Raw genomic sequence first — 12,924 nt, forward strand, 5'->3', positions numbered from 1 at the left:
TGCTTTTTAACAAACTCAGCAGCTGTGACAAACATCAGTGATACTGCAAATATTTTAGATATTGCAGGTAATGTAACCTGCACAGTAAAGGGCATCAAATGGTCCTGCTGATCTTCCCATAAGCATTCCCATAATTTATATAAAGTGAATGTTCTATATAATTCCTGTTATATGTGATTCCTAGGATCAAACCTGACCATGTAGGCTATTTAAGGTTGTGTTGCCACATTTTTTTACTTGACTCGGTGGTATATATAGGCAAAAAGATGATTAAATTGTATAACAAAAAACAATAATGTATTTCAACTGTTATTTAATTAAAAACCTCAAAAGTCCAGAGTTTCAGGCGTTTCATTTGTTTTTGTGTCCACTCTGTGTCAGTACCTGGCGTCGCCGCCAGAGGGCGCTGCTGTTTATTTCTACTCAATTCAGGAGCGGAACACGACGTGGCAAGGAAACAGCTCACTTCCGGTATTTCTTGTAGTGTTGACATCCGTCTCCCACTGTCACATCTTACGTCTGTCAAACCGGACTTCCTCGGACTCTGTAGTATCTTCTAATCCACCACTCAAGCCGGTGTTGGTGCGAGGTGAGCGGGCTGTTATCTTACATGTGTAGCGGGCTGTAGGAGCTCCGCAGCCGGACTGGAGAGATGGTGGCTGGGCTGCTGACGGTGTTCCTCGGGGGGCTGCTGGAGGTCTGCAGCGGCGTCTCGGCAAACAGAGGGGGGTATCCCTCCTTTACTGACGAAGTACCTTTTAAAATCAACTGGCCAGGCCCTGAATTCACGCTGGTAAGCCTCCTCCTTTATTAACACTACAAGATTTTGGGGGATACATTTCCTGTAAGAGGTCAGGGAGATGTTACTGTCACCTGTGAGGTGAGTCGGTTTACTCTTGTCTGTCACACACAACGCTGTAGTTAACGTAACAAAGGTTTTTCTGTATTTCAGCCAGCCACAGGTGCACTTTACAACGAGGACGACTTTGTCATCATGACCACAGTAGAGAAGGAGAAGTATAAATGTCTGCTGCCTTCCCTGACAAATGGAGACGAGGTAAGCAGGATTAACAGGACTGTTACCTGATGTCTATACCATGTAGTAACATGAGGCAGTGTGACTGCACCAGGTGTTTCTCCCCTCATAGAGGTAATCCTAGCTTTTACACAGTAAGTTAATTAAAAACACATTAGAGATATAATCACCTGAGTTGTTTACATATTAGGCAAAGCAGCTCAACTTGTCCCATTGAGTTGATGCAAGGCATTTCTGCCCTGGTTTTCATAACATACTGCTCAGGTGCACATAATGAATGGTATGCAAATACAAAATCTGATATAACACATTATACTCCTTCATTCTGTAAATATTTCCGAGGGCTATACTACTAAGAATACTCTTAATGTGCGGTCTGTGCACCATCCTTAGTTGTATTAAAGCAGCTCATCTGCTACGGCCACAGCAAAACAAACAGTTGGCTCTAACTTGTGACCAGCAGCATAGATGTCATACCTGAGAACAAGTTTGCAAAAGAAAGTGAATGTTTAAGTACAAAATATAACCAAAATCATACCAAAACTATGGGAGTCTGGAGGCCAAAATGAACAGAAAGATGGAGGAAGACTGGGCCGGCACTGTAGGACCCAGAACTTCCCTCCCTAAACTAAGAAAAGACTACATAAACATGAAGAACAGGACTGCTTTGTCTGTCCTCCTCCACCCTCCCTTAAATATGAGGCAGGGCTAATTGTCTGATGAGCAGCACCTGAGAGAAGGGAAGGAGAGCAGAGGAGAAAACACAGAAGGGGGAAGCGCATAACAATATCTTATATTGATTTAGCTCCAATCTGTGTCATATGTTGGAAGATTTGGTTAACTATCACATCTGTTACAGTAAGGTTGTACTCAGCAATTTATGTGCTGATACAAAGGCATGCATTATACTGTCAGCTATAGCTTGACAACGGAGAACATAGAGTGTTGCTGTGAATGGCTGTCTCTCTTCAGTTCAGCCGTTTTTCTATGTTCAGCTATTGTTTTTAGAGATTCATGATTTGGATTCTTTTCAGCTGATACCAGTAACTGATAATTACCTGCTTTTTATGACTGGCACCTATAAGATAACAGCTAATTTCACATTTTGATATTTTAAAAAAGAAGTTCATAATCTGTAGTTTTTAAAAAAGATGTAGTGAGCAAAGACAATTTAATATTCCATATTCTTCAAAAAGATTTGTTGTGTTAGCATTACAGACTTACTCCTTCCTCTCTGAACCCTTGTAGAACATTTATCGCAAATTGCAATTGTGTTGTCCTTCTTCCTCTTCTTCTTCTTCTTCCTCTTCTTCTTCTTCTTCCTCTTCTTGTGTTTATTGGCAGAGCGTAAACCAGCTGCACAGGTGCAGATATTATCACTTACTGCATTAGCTGTGCCATTTCATTGAATGAAAGAAATATTCTCTGCCCTATATATCAGATATAAATTTAAGCCATACAGATAAATGGTGATAATATACATTTCCCAATATCAGCCCGATATATGTCATGCATCTTTACTATTTTTTTTTTTTTTATTGTTCTCTTGTTCACTGACACACCTCTCCTACGCTGCCTTATCTCTCACACTCTTTGTTTGGTGTCTTTTATTTTATCAGGATGATGATAAGGAGTACACTGGGCCGAGTCCGGGTGAACTGCTTGAGCCACTCTTCAAACGAAGCAGCTGCTCCTACAGGGTGAGACTTGTCAAGTTTCATTTTCAGTTAATGTCCCTCTTTGTCACAGCTTAGGGACTGAAACTGCGTTCACGCTACGTTAACAAAGCGTGACTTAAAATCTAACAATAATTTTACTGCTGCGGTGCCAAAGGGTGTTTGCTGAATTGGGCTCTAACTTGCTCTTGTCTTGCCGACATTGCAGATTGAGTCATACTGGACATATGAAGTGTGCCACGGAAAGCATATAAGACAGTATCATGAAGAGAAGGAGACTGGTCAGGTCAGTGCTGTGAGTGGATAAAATAACGTTCAGATGATGTGAGTGAGAAACCACCACTTGGTAAAGTATGTACTAGAGTTAATCATGTTCTTTCCCCCAGAAGATTAATGTCCAGGAGTACTTCCTGGGGAATATGGCACAGAAGAGCCAGTCGACAGAGACAGGTGAGTTTGTTTGTGATAGTATTTCTATGGTATATTTTCTTAATGTTATTTTTAATTTTTTAATGTTTTTTAATTGAGTATATGAGTCTTGTCTTGAGGTTGAATACCTGGGAATTTCTTCTTTTCTTTTCAGATAAAGAGGAAGCAGAAAACGTCAAATCAGCAGCTGAAACAGAAGTGAGTGTTGTAGTAAAACTTTAATAACCAACCAGACGTGCCAGGTTGGCTCTCACTTCTCACATTTGTCATCTCTTTTCTGTTTCCGCTTGTGTCCAGGTGTTCACAAAGAACATAGAAGGTCAGCTGACTCCCTACTTCTCATTGGAGATGGGAAACGGGACTCCTTGTGTCCTGAAACAGAACGAGGCCCGCTCCACGTCTGTGCTGTATGTCTGTCATCCAGAGGCCAAGCACGAGATCCTGTCCGTCGCTGAGGTCACCACCTGTGAATACGAGGTGGTGGTGTTGACTCCGCTGCTTTGTTCACACCCAAAATACAGGTAGATTTATCAAATTGGCTACATTTAAATGTTGTAATGGAAATAAGTTGGGAACATTTTCAGCCGATGAGATTCCTGCTCTCATCTCACTGTTTCCAAACTTGACACTTGTCCCTTGCAGGTTCAAGTCCTCCCCAGTGAACACCATCTTCTGCCAGGCTCTGGCAGGCTCCCCTTTGCGACCTCAACGGCTTGCTCAGCTGGACAAGGAGCAAGAGGAGCAGCTAAAACCACCTTTCGGTGCCACAACTGAGATCAGAGAGGTGAGATATGCGCAGAAATGACAGAGGAGGTTGTAATGATTGTGAAACCAAGACCAAAGCTGTGGTACAGACTTCTACAGTCTCGAGTTGCGGTCCCACGTTTGGTCGAACTGTTGGACCATGTCTTGTAGCAGGCAGCTTCCTGTTTTTTTTAGCTGACTGTGCTCTACATGATGCATTCAGGGGCTGCTCGCAGATAACAGATGTTCAAGTCCCATCCAACTTTTAAATGACTTTCCTGCACTTACTTAACGTGTAGACTGGTCTTAAAAGAAGTGATCGTTTTTTATTTCTATTTGTTTCTTAGTCTACCTTTTAAAGTGTTCTTCAGTGCTTTTCAATACTGGAAATTGTAGGTGATTTTAATAAACCCCTGGAAAAATAAAATGAAAGGGAGGCATTGTAAATTGTGGGTTTTGGTACTGCATGTATCGACAACAGCTGTCTCAATTATATCTTTGTGACACTGTCACAGGAGGAGGCGCCACCAGTGAGAGAAGAGGCCTTCACCTCCACTCACAAACCCATAACTGTCGGAGGGCAGACTCAGGTCACCGTCGGCACCACTCACATCTCTCGCCTGACAGATGACCAGCTCATCAAGGAGTTCCTCAGTGGCTCGTACTGTCTGCACGGGGTGAGACGTGTTCACCTGCGTATAGCTCCTGAGCAGTGTTTCATTAACTATTCGGTGGCATGTAATCTTCTTGATATGTGTGTTTCAGGGAGTCGGGTGGTGGAAATATGAATTCTGTTACGGAAAGCACGTCCATCAGTACCACGAGGTAAGGGGCCCTCCTTGCTAGTGTAAGCGTGCAAATTTACTTTTATTATCAGCTAAAGATGTTTAACTTTGCTGTAAGGCTGCAACTAACAATGATTGTTTTTTTCTGACGAAACAGGCAGAAATACCAAAGTATTTAGTTTATTACATAAGAAAAAGAGAAGTAGCAAATCCTCACAATTGACAAGCTGGGACTGGGTAACTAAACACCTTTACAGTGATAAAAATGTTCCTCGGTGTTCCAGGAAAAAGAACAAGGGAAGAATATCGTGGTGGTCGGGAGCTGGAACGCAGAGGAGCACATCGACTGGGCAAAGAAGAACGTCGCCCGGTCCTACCAGCTCAGAGATGATGGAGTGCAGAAAGTCAAGTAGGCCATTTATATTTTTGAACCCCGAGCTGACTTTAAATTAAACCGAGAGTTGATTTTTCATTTTCTTCTCGACAGGTTGGTTTCCCACTTTTACGGCCACGGGGACGTGTGTGATCTGACAGGGAAGCCCAGACAGGTCATTGTCAAGCTCAAGTGAGTGAACATTCATGTTGGGGGCAGAGGGGAACCACAGCACCGGCTCAATGTCAGTGCCCTGAGCCAACACACGAATAAGACAATACCCCGATGTTTCCCAGTTGATTCACTCCTCTCACTTCTCTTCTCTCTGTCAGGTGTAAGGAGTCTGAGTCTCCCCATGCTGTCACTGTCTACATGCTGGAGCCTCAGACTTGTCAGTACGTCCTTGGGGTAAGTTCACCGAGCCTGTACTTTGAATTAACTTGAGAACAAAATAAAAGCGCAGTGCTTATCCAAACTGTAACCACTTTATTGTTTATTCACATCTGGTAAGTTGAATAGACATTTTTCACAGCAGACATTTTAACTTGTCTATCAATGGAGAAACTAATAGCATAATTAATTGTTGCATTGCTTGGCTAATTAGCTGATAACTGCTGTGACTGAGCCATCGTAAGTGTTGATTAGTTCCACCTGTGCTTTTCCTGCATCACTCGAGTCAAAGCATCTGTCTTGGAAAAAAGTCTCTGAATGTGCATCATTTATTTGGGAATGATAAAGAAACAAGAGCACTCTCATGCTATCATCTTTATCAAGATGTAGGTTAGTAAAAAAGACATGTGAGATACAAGACCGACAGGCGTTTTCCATGGGGAGGTCCACTGAAAACTACAAAAAGAAGAACACAGTTTGTTTTCTCTCCAATGTATTTTTTTAAAATCTTGTTTATCCAGTATTGACACGGCTGCGCCATGTCTTTTTTCATTTTTAGGTTGAGTCTCCGGTCATATGCAGGATTCTTGACACTGCCGATGAACATGGACTTCTGTCAATCTCCAGTTAAACTGACAAAGATCACATGACGGCAACAGCGCATGAAGGACAAAGAGCGAACAGACAGAGAGAGGCTGCACTTAAAGAAAGTGGAGACTTATCATGAAAAAGAAGCCTGTGCGGTGGAGGAAGAGAGACGCCCATGACACTGCGCTAAAAGCCAAAATAAAGGTTAAACTTGATCCTGAGGCTGGACTTCATGTAGCCGAGGATCCACGGCCTCGGCTCTGATCCGTGCAACGTGCGATGCTACATCACAGCCTGCAGGCGAGCTCAGACTTTGTGAAAACAGTTTAACAGGGCCGACGCCGCACTCCACCTGGCAGTGGATTTAATTCCAGTGCATCATATCTATGCTTCACTTTGTGTTGATAAATTGCAAGCAAAAGAGTAAAGAATCAGGGGATTTGTAATTATCAGGGGATATTCAGTGAAGTTTTATTGTCTTTAAGGTGTGTATTCGTGTGTGAATGTGTGCGTGTGTGTGTGTGTGTGTGTGTGTGCTTTATGAAATGATGACATGCTTGACTGCGGCACTTGTGGATCGGTGGAAGAGCGAGTCTGAAAATGTTTTGCAGCAGTGAGAATGTGTGTGGTGTTAATTTACAGGATGACTGAGTGTAACTTATGCATTAGAGGCTGCTGTGGAATAGAAACAAAAGTGAGCGGTTGATTCAAAAATGTCTTTCTAAGTTTGTGTAGGATGTACAGGATGTCTGTGGGTTCCTAGAAGAGGTATTCTGTGGTTGTATGAAGATGCACACTGGGATCCTGTTCACTGCTGTATGACAGGGATGAAACCAATGCATTTGCGGCAAAGAATAAAGCTAAAACAGGAGCACCTCATTTTTTGTGTTGCATTACCACAAAGGAAAATTATGGGTCAATTTAGAGGTTGCATTTTTCTTTAAATTCATTGTGATTAAATATATACAGTGTTATTGCCCTCCTGGAAAGAACATAAAGTATGTTGATCCTCCATTGAAGGACATCTACTGTACCAAGTTGCCATGGTAAATGTAAGGCCACCAGGGGGTGCCAACGGTGTGCGTATTTTGAAATCTTGTCCACCTTTTTTTCTTTTATCCAAAAGAAAACAACTGGACCTGTAACAGAATCATCAGAATTTAAGGTCAAATTTACACCGGGGTGTTAAATAGAAGCCACTGCTATTGTATTGTATTTGTATTCCAAATAAAAAAAACATTTTTAGTTGAAAAAAAAATAGCATGGACTCTGACCTGAAGGCCTGCAAAACTTAAAGGGTAACTCCACCAATGTACACATTAAAGTGTGTTTACAGGTCTTAGGGAGTACTACTTGCATTGTGGGTAATGTAGGCACCAAGGTTTGAGAGGTAAGAAGAATGTGTGGATTTTGAAAAGGCAGATCTGGTTGTACTCTCAACAGTTTTGATCATTTTGTGCAGAATTAGTCTTAACAGTGTGACGGGAGCCTGATGCAGACAAGTGGACTGCTTTTCAAAAACCTGGTGCCTACATTACCCACAATACAACTTAGCCACTGAGTGACATCACTGGAGGCAATTTATCAGATAACAGTTTCCTCTGGAGCCACAAAAGGCTTTATACTGCTTGTTTCACATATGCAGTAGTACTCCTCACGACCCCCACACTTAATTGTCCAAAAGTGTGTAATGTAATGAAAACCAGGTCATGCTTATAATCTAAACATGTGGATAAAGTATTTTGAAATACTATCTAATGAAAGATTTGCAGTTCACATTTATATAAATATATTAAAATAAAATAATGCTGTGTAAGTTGTGAGACATAAAATGCCTGAGATATCATCCCTTTATAGGTCTAAGATAACATAAATATGTTTTCACATTCGGCAACTCCAACTCCAGTGTAGAGAAATGAGCCCTGAACAAGAACAAAACTATCGATTATTTTCATTATCTATTAATCTGCCATTATTTTCTCAGTTAAATGTTTTGGGAGCCCAAAAGTCTTGTTTCATCCGACAGTAAAACCTGAACATGTGAATTTTACTATCATCTATGGCAAAGAAAATGGTCGAATGCTCACATTTGAAAAGCTGGAACTAGCAAAAGCCTGACATTTTTGAGAATAAACGATAAATCAATCATCAAATTGACTGATTCATTTAATCTGATCCAGGGGTTTTCAAAATCTGAGACGCCAGGCCTCCACTCAGACAAAACTTGGAAAAAGCACCCCCTTTCTCCTCCACTTGGTTCACTTGCTTAGTTTTGCTAATTTCTGGATGCTTATGGGATCACGATTGTGTTATTTGGTCCAACTGATGATCAACATCCGAGCCAAGCTGTTGGACGTACCTTCAGACTACATCAAATACATTAAAAAAGGTCTGTCCTAGGGCATATCTGACTCTCAGAGTGAGAAAACAGTCAAATACCCCCCAAATTCTGCATCTGTGAAATATCTTCAGCCAAATCACCCACATGTAGGCTATTCTATGCAATCTTTTGAAAACTAATGTAACAAATAGTGTGATATTTTTCACTTCCATTCACTCTGAAAACCTCTGCTCTTATCGACTCATCTATTAATCATTTTTTAAGTCGTTAAAAAAGTAAAAGCACACGTCCGCTGCACTTGCCAAACATTTATTGTGTTGAAAAGTGTATGAGGTTCACAAATATATTTTTTCTCAAGAAGCAGAAGTCCGTCAAAGTGCAACCACATGCCATCGGCAGCCATGTGTGGTCCTGTGCAGGGTTTCACAGCAGCTGGTATCAGTGCTCAGCAACTTCCACCAGAGAGGAGAGCAGCAGTGAAACCAGAGACTGCAGTCTTTGGCTGCGATGAAGACCTACAGAGTCTTGGGTTATAATGGCACATGCGTGTGCGCAACACAGGGGCAGATTTATGTGTAAATGCAGCATCTGTAAAAGATAAGTCAATAACAGTAAATCTTTTTTTTTTTTTTTAAACAGACACTTTCGTTGCAATTCTATTGCTTGGTTTGAGCTTCCATGGCAAGGCTTATAATTCAGATTCTTTAATTTATCCACTCAAGATAACATATTTCCACTGTAGAAGAAAACAAACGTTAATACAGAATCCAAATACATAAAATGGGCTGTTTTCATCTTCCTCTTTTGATTCACATTTGATCTAAAGCCATGGCGAGAGTGTCCAAACCTCACTGTGGAGCAGCTCTTTGATCAGACCGAGGGAATGGGGATCTGGTGCACTGAGGTGCTTTCAAAGTCTTGCAGGGCGTCCTGGTGAGTGTGGTAGTGCATGGCTACATAAGACTTGGCAAAAGCAAACGTCTGAGAGCTGACAGGCTGCAGGCTGGTGGGGGAGCTGGGCCCCGCGGAGGGACTGCTGTTGTATATGCTGTAGTAGGGCTCAATGCGGGTGTTGATAGGTGTAGAGGTGCTCGGCGGGCGAGGCTTGCGCACACCTGTCGCCTTTGGACTGCCCGCGCAGTCCCTGGAGTGGCTGGGCCCGCAAGCCTGGTCCACCAGCCTCCTCTGCGGCTTGGGCGACAGGACGTAGGCCGAGTTGGTCTCATGATGGGAGGATTTATTGCGATTGACTTCCAGGCTACCCTTCCCCATCGCATGCAGGCGAGTCTTTTGCTTGCAGCAGAGAAAGCCCAGTGCCGCCCACTGGACGCAGCACAGCACGCGGCGGCGGAGGCCTGCGCTGTTGCGCGAGTACACAAAGGGATTGATGCCCGACTTGAGAAAAATGAGCACAAAGCCGCACAGTTCAAACTGGTAATGTGCAAAGCTGCTTTCTGGTGACAAAACGTCCTGTGCCAGTGAAACTCCCATCGGCAAGCAGCAGAGCAGCACAGAGAACACTATGACTACACAGGTGACGACCGCCTTGGAGTCTTTGGCTGTGGCCAAGTTGACTGTAGACACCAGCTGACAGCAGGTGGCTCCTTGGGCAGCGCCGGGAACAAGAGGCTGGCTGGTCTTGTTGGCGTAAGAGTGTGTCTGAACATTCTGCAGCTTGTTGTATGTCTGGTTACGATACAGAGAGGGGCCTTGAACAGCACACTGCATGCTCTCAAAGCCTGCTGCGATGAGAGGTGGTGGGGGCGGAGGGCACGTGGCATCTACAGTGATGATGGGACATTTTCTCACTTGTGCGTTCTTTCTCAGCGTCTGAGCGATCATCAGATAGGACACGGACACCACGGCAACGCAAAAGGCGAAGTCTGCCAGGTAGACGTACAACACGACCCTGGCCTGTCCACTTCCGAGGCCAAAGTGAGGCAAGCAGGGTCCGTCTCTACGCGGGTACGCCCGCATGGTGAGCAGGGCGGCCATGGTGAAGCTGGATGTCCACAGCAGGGCGGTGAGGGCCAGCGTGCAGGGGAAGGAGGCGGTGCGGTTGGGCTGCTGCCCCAAAACCATGCGCAGTCTGTGCAGAGCAATGACAGCAACCGTCTCCAGGGACATGATGATGAAGCCCGAGCTGGTCAGGTGGAAGGCGAAGCAGAAGCTCTTCGACACTCCATCCCCTCCACCTGCGTCCAGGAAGAGCACCAGCGCGAACATGGGAGCAGTCACGCAGCAGATGAACAAGTCGCAGAAGGAGAGGTTGAGGATCATGAAGTCGAAGTTGGTGCGGAACTTGCGAAACACCGGGTCGAAAAAGGACAGGAACACCACCAGGTTGCCATAGGAGCCCAGGCAGAAGATGAAGATGAGGAGGAGGGAGCAAAAGGTCAAGGTAGCGGTGTGGATCACGGCCCAGCCCGACAGGGTCGGTGTGCTCAGGGTGCCATTGAAGTTCTGCTGTCTCGGCACGTCCACCAGGTCTGATGGTGTAACAGTGGTGTTCATTGTATTTTTAACAATTTATAAGGATGCCAAAGTCTTCGATTCCTCTGTGAAGGAGTACGTGATGATCACAGTATCTGCTGCCTCCGCCATTGCTGCCACCTTGGTAGAGTGCTACAAAGGATACAGTCATATATTAGCTGTTATACTGAGCAGAGCACATTATACACTCACAGCTGATGGAAGGGAGCGAGGCATGGTTAAATGACCAGAGAGTGTAAACAGGCACATACCTAATGAGAGGCTGTGATGCACTACATGCTAGACACAATCTACAGGAGGCTATAGCTATGCACCACTGCATTTGGCCAATTATACCTTACTCCCCCCCTCTCTCTCTCTCCCCCAACACACACACACACACACACACACACACACACACACACACACACAGTCTGCTGATATCTACAGGAAATATGTACATCAGTGTTGATCAAATGTATCCAGATTTGAAGGCTCGGATGACAAAACGTAACCTACCATCTGTAACCGACCGCGCGTCCATCATCTTCATCACTTGATGCAGCCCGTCTTCATTTTTAAAGCAAAAATGATGGTAAGTGAACGCACCGCGGAGGGAAAAAAAACGTATTTTAACATCAAATCATCGGAACCACAGCAGAGCGAGAACAATCACGGACACAAATCACGTTCCCTCTCATGTCTGTGTTAATCTTTTAACGGCACATTGGGGTTTTTTGTCGGAGATGTATCCATTGTCGTACAGCAGCGAGCGGCGGCCGCTGGACGTGCGCTGAAAAATGAGTATGAAGTCACTGCCTACGTATCTGGGCATGAGCATAACCACTGCATCCAAGAGCTCCGTCCGTCTCCGCTCACCTCTCCTCACTCAGACTCGGTGAGCAGGGCGAGAAATGACGTGTTCCGTCCAGTTTTTCCCACATTACACTGTCACGAGATCTGAGAGAGCCCGTTACACCACGTGAATAATTAAAGGAGCAATTAAAGGTGCCGTGGAGGGCCAGGAACACGTTTATACTCATTATATTCAAGTCTGACTTACTGAAATTAATTAAATGTAAAAAAAAAAAAAATTAATAAATCAGGTTAGACTTCATGTTAATAGTTGGTATTTACCAAGCAACTTGAAATGTCTTTGAAATTACCCCCCAAATTAACACAATAGTTACATAAAAACTACCCCAATATTATTGAGAAATAATACAATGTTTTTTCCAAGAAACTTCCAACTGGTTTCTGCCTAACTTCTGCTCATAATGCCATTTTAAAGCTGCTGTAAGTGATATATTTTTATTAAAATGTGCATTAAATAGCCCCATTTTCCAAAAGTTATCAATGTTATAATTGTATTTCTGTCATTGTGGTGCTAGAGGAGGTCGTGTGGCCCGGGCACTGCTTGGCGATGCCTTGGCCTGCTCAGTCGTCCTCCTGGATCCACACACTTTACATATTATTAAAGTGTGTGTGTGATATATTATTGCATCAGATATTCTGTCAATGCACTTTGTAAACTGATTTTGTTGTTCTGTTCTGTACATGCGAAATCTATTGCATGTCTGTCCGTACTGGAATCGAGGGTCTAAGGGCAGAGGATGTCGTTCACTGTACAGTTTGTAATTAAATTGATTTGAATTGATTATAGTGTTTGGTCAGTGACCCATCTCTTTCCCCCGCTCATGTAGTATGAGAGAAAAGACATTTTTCTGGTATCTATCCCTGCCCACTTTATCCAATCAGGACAGAGGTCTCTATAAAGAGGCGGTCCTGACAATTACCGCTGCATGTACATGTGGGGATATAGAGAGGAGGGAGGTTATTCCTAACTGCAAAACGGAGAGGAAGTTAGCTAAAATGACATTAGTGCTTACAGCAGCTGTAAAGAAAGTGAGAAAAAAATTCCTGGATCTGTCCCAAAAGGTAATGTGGTTTATTGTGGGCTGAGAGCCACCCTCCATCCAAGTTTCGTGGAAATCTGTTCAGTAGTTTTTGTGTAATCCTATTGACAAACCAACCAACCAACCAACGAACACAGATGAAAACATAACCTCCTTCGCAGAGGTAATAACATA

At 43.7% G+C, this 12,924-nt stretch overlaps 2 protein-coding genes across 5 annotated transcripts; one reads left to right on the forward strand and one right to left on the reverse strand.

Annotated features, from left to right (window-relative positions):
* Positions 1 to 348: 348 nt before the first annotated feature.
* On the forward strand, positions 349 to 6,892 carry erlec1 (endoplasmic reticulum lectin 1). 4 transcript variants are annotated; one of them, XM_084376609.1, is made up of 14 exons: positions 349 to 793; positions 953 to 1,057; positions 2,656 to 2,736; positions 2,921 to 3,007; positions 3,099 to 3,162; positions 3,296 to 3,339; positions 3,439 to 3,662; positions 3,784 to 3,925; positions 4,401 to 4,562; positions 4,651 to 4,710; positions 4,955 to 5,079; positions 5,158 to 5,235; positions 5,376 to 5,451; positions 5,993 to 6,892. In XM_084376609.1, the coding sequence occupies exons 1-14, from the start codon at positions 653 to 655 to the stop codon at positions 6,062 to 6,064; spliced, it is 1,461 nt and encodes a 486-aa protein (XP_084232735.1). In that variant the 5' UTR covers positions 349 to 652; the 3' UTR covers positions 6,065 to 6,892. The 4 variants fall into 4 exon arrangements, with proteins under 4 accessions (XP_084232735.1, XP_084232736.1, XP_084232737.1 ...); XM_084376610.1 differs by having other exon boundaries at positions 3,102 to 3,162; XM_084376611.1 differs by having other exon boundaries at positions 2,921 to 2,998.
* Positions 6,893 to 8,655: 1,763 nt separating this feature from the next.
* On the reverse strand, positions 8,656 to 11,779 carry gpr75 (G protein-coupled receptor 75). Its single transcript, XM_084375416.1, has 2 exons — positions 11,354 to 11,779; positions 8,656 to 10,987 (listed from the first exon to the last, which is right to left on the reverse strand). The coding sequence occupies exon 2, from the start codon at positions 10,874 to 10,876 to the stop codon at positions 9,233 to 9,235; it is 1,644 nt and encodes a 547-aa protein (XP_084231542.1). The 5' UTR covers positions 10,877 to 10,987; positions 11,354 to 11,779; the 3' UTR covers positions 8,656 to 9,232.
* Between the last annotated feature and the right edge of the window lie 1,145 nt (positions 11,780 to 12,924).

The sequence above is a fragment of the Pagrus pagrus genome (assembly GCF_965226575.1).
Source record: "Pagrus pagrus genome assembly, chromosome: 15".
Lineage (NCBI taxonomy): Eukaryota > Metazoa > Chordata > Actinopteri > Spariformes > Sparidae > Pagrus > Pagrus pagrus.

Coding starts and splice junctions, on each gene's coding strand:
- gpr75 (XM_084375416.1), bottom strand. CDS start 10,876: ATGAACACCACTGTTACACCATCAGACCTGGTGGACGTGCCGAGACAG.
- erlec1 (XM_084376609.1), top strand. CDS start 653: ATGGTGGCTGGGCTGCTGACGGTGTTCCTCGGGGGGCTGCTGGAGGTC. Junction 794..952: donor CAGGCCCTGAATTCACGCTG/GTAAGCCTCCTC, acceptor TCTGTATTTCAG/CCAGCCACAGGTGCACTTTA. Junction 5,236..5,375: donor CAGGTCATTGTCAAGCTCAA/GTGAGTGAACAT, acceptor TCTCTCTGTCAG/GTGTAAGGAGTCTGAGTCTC.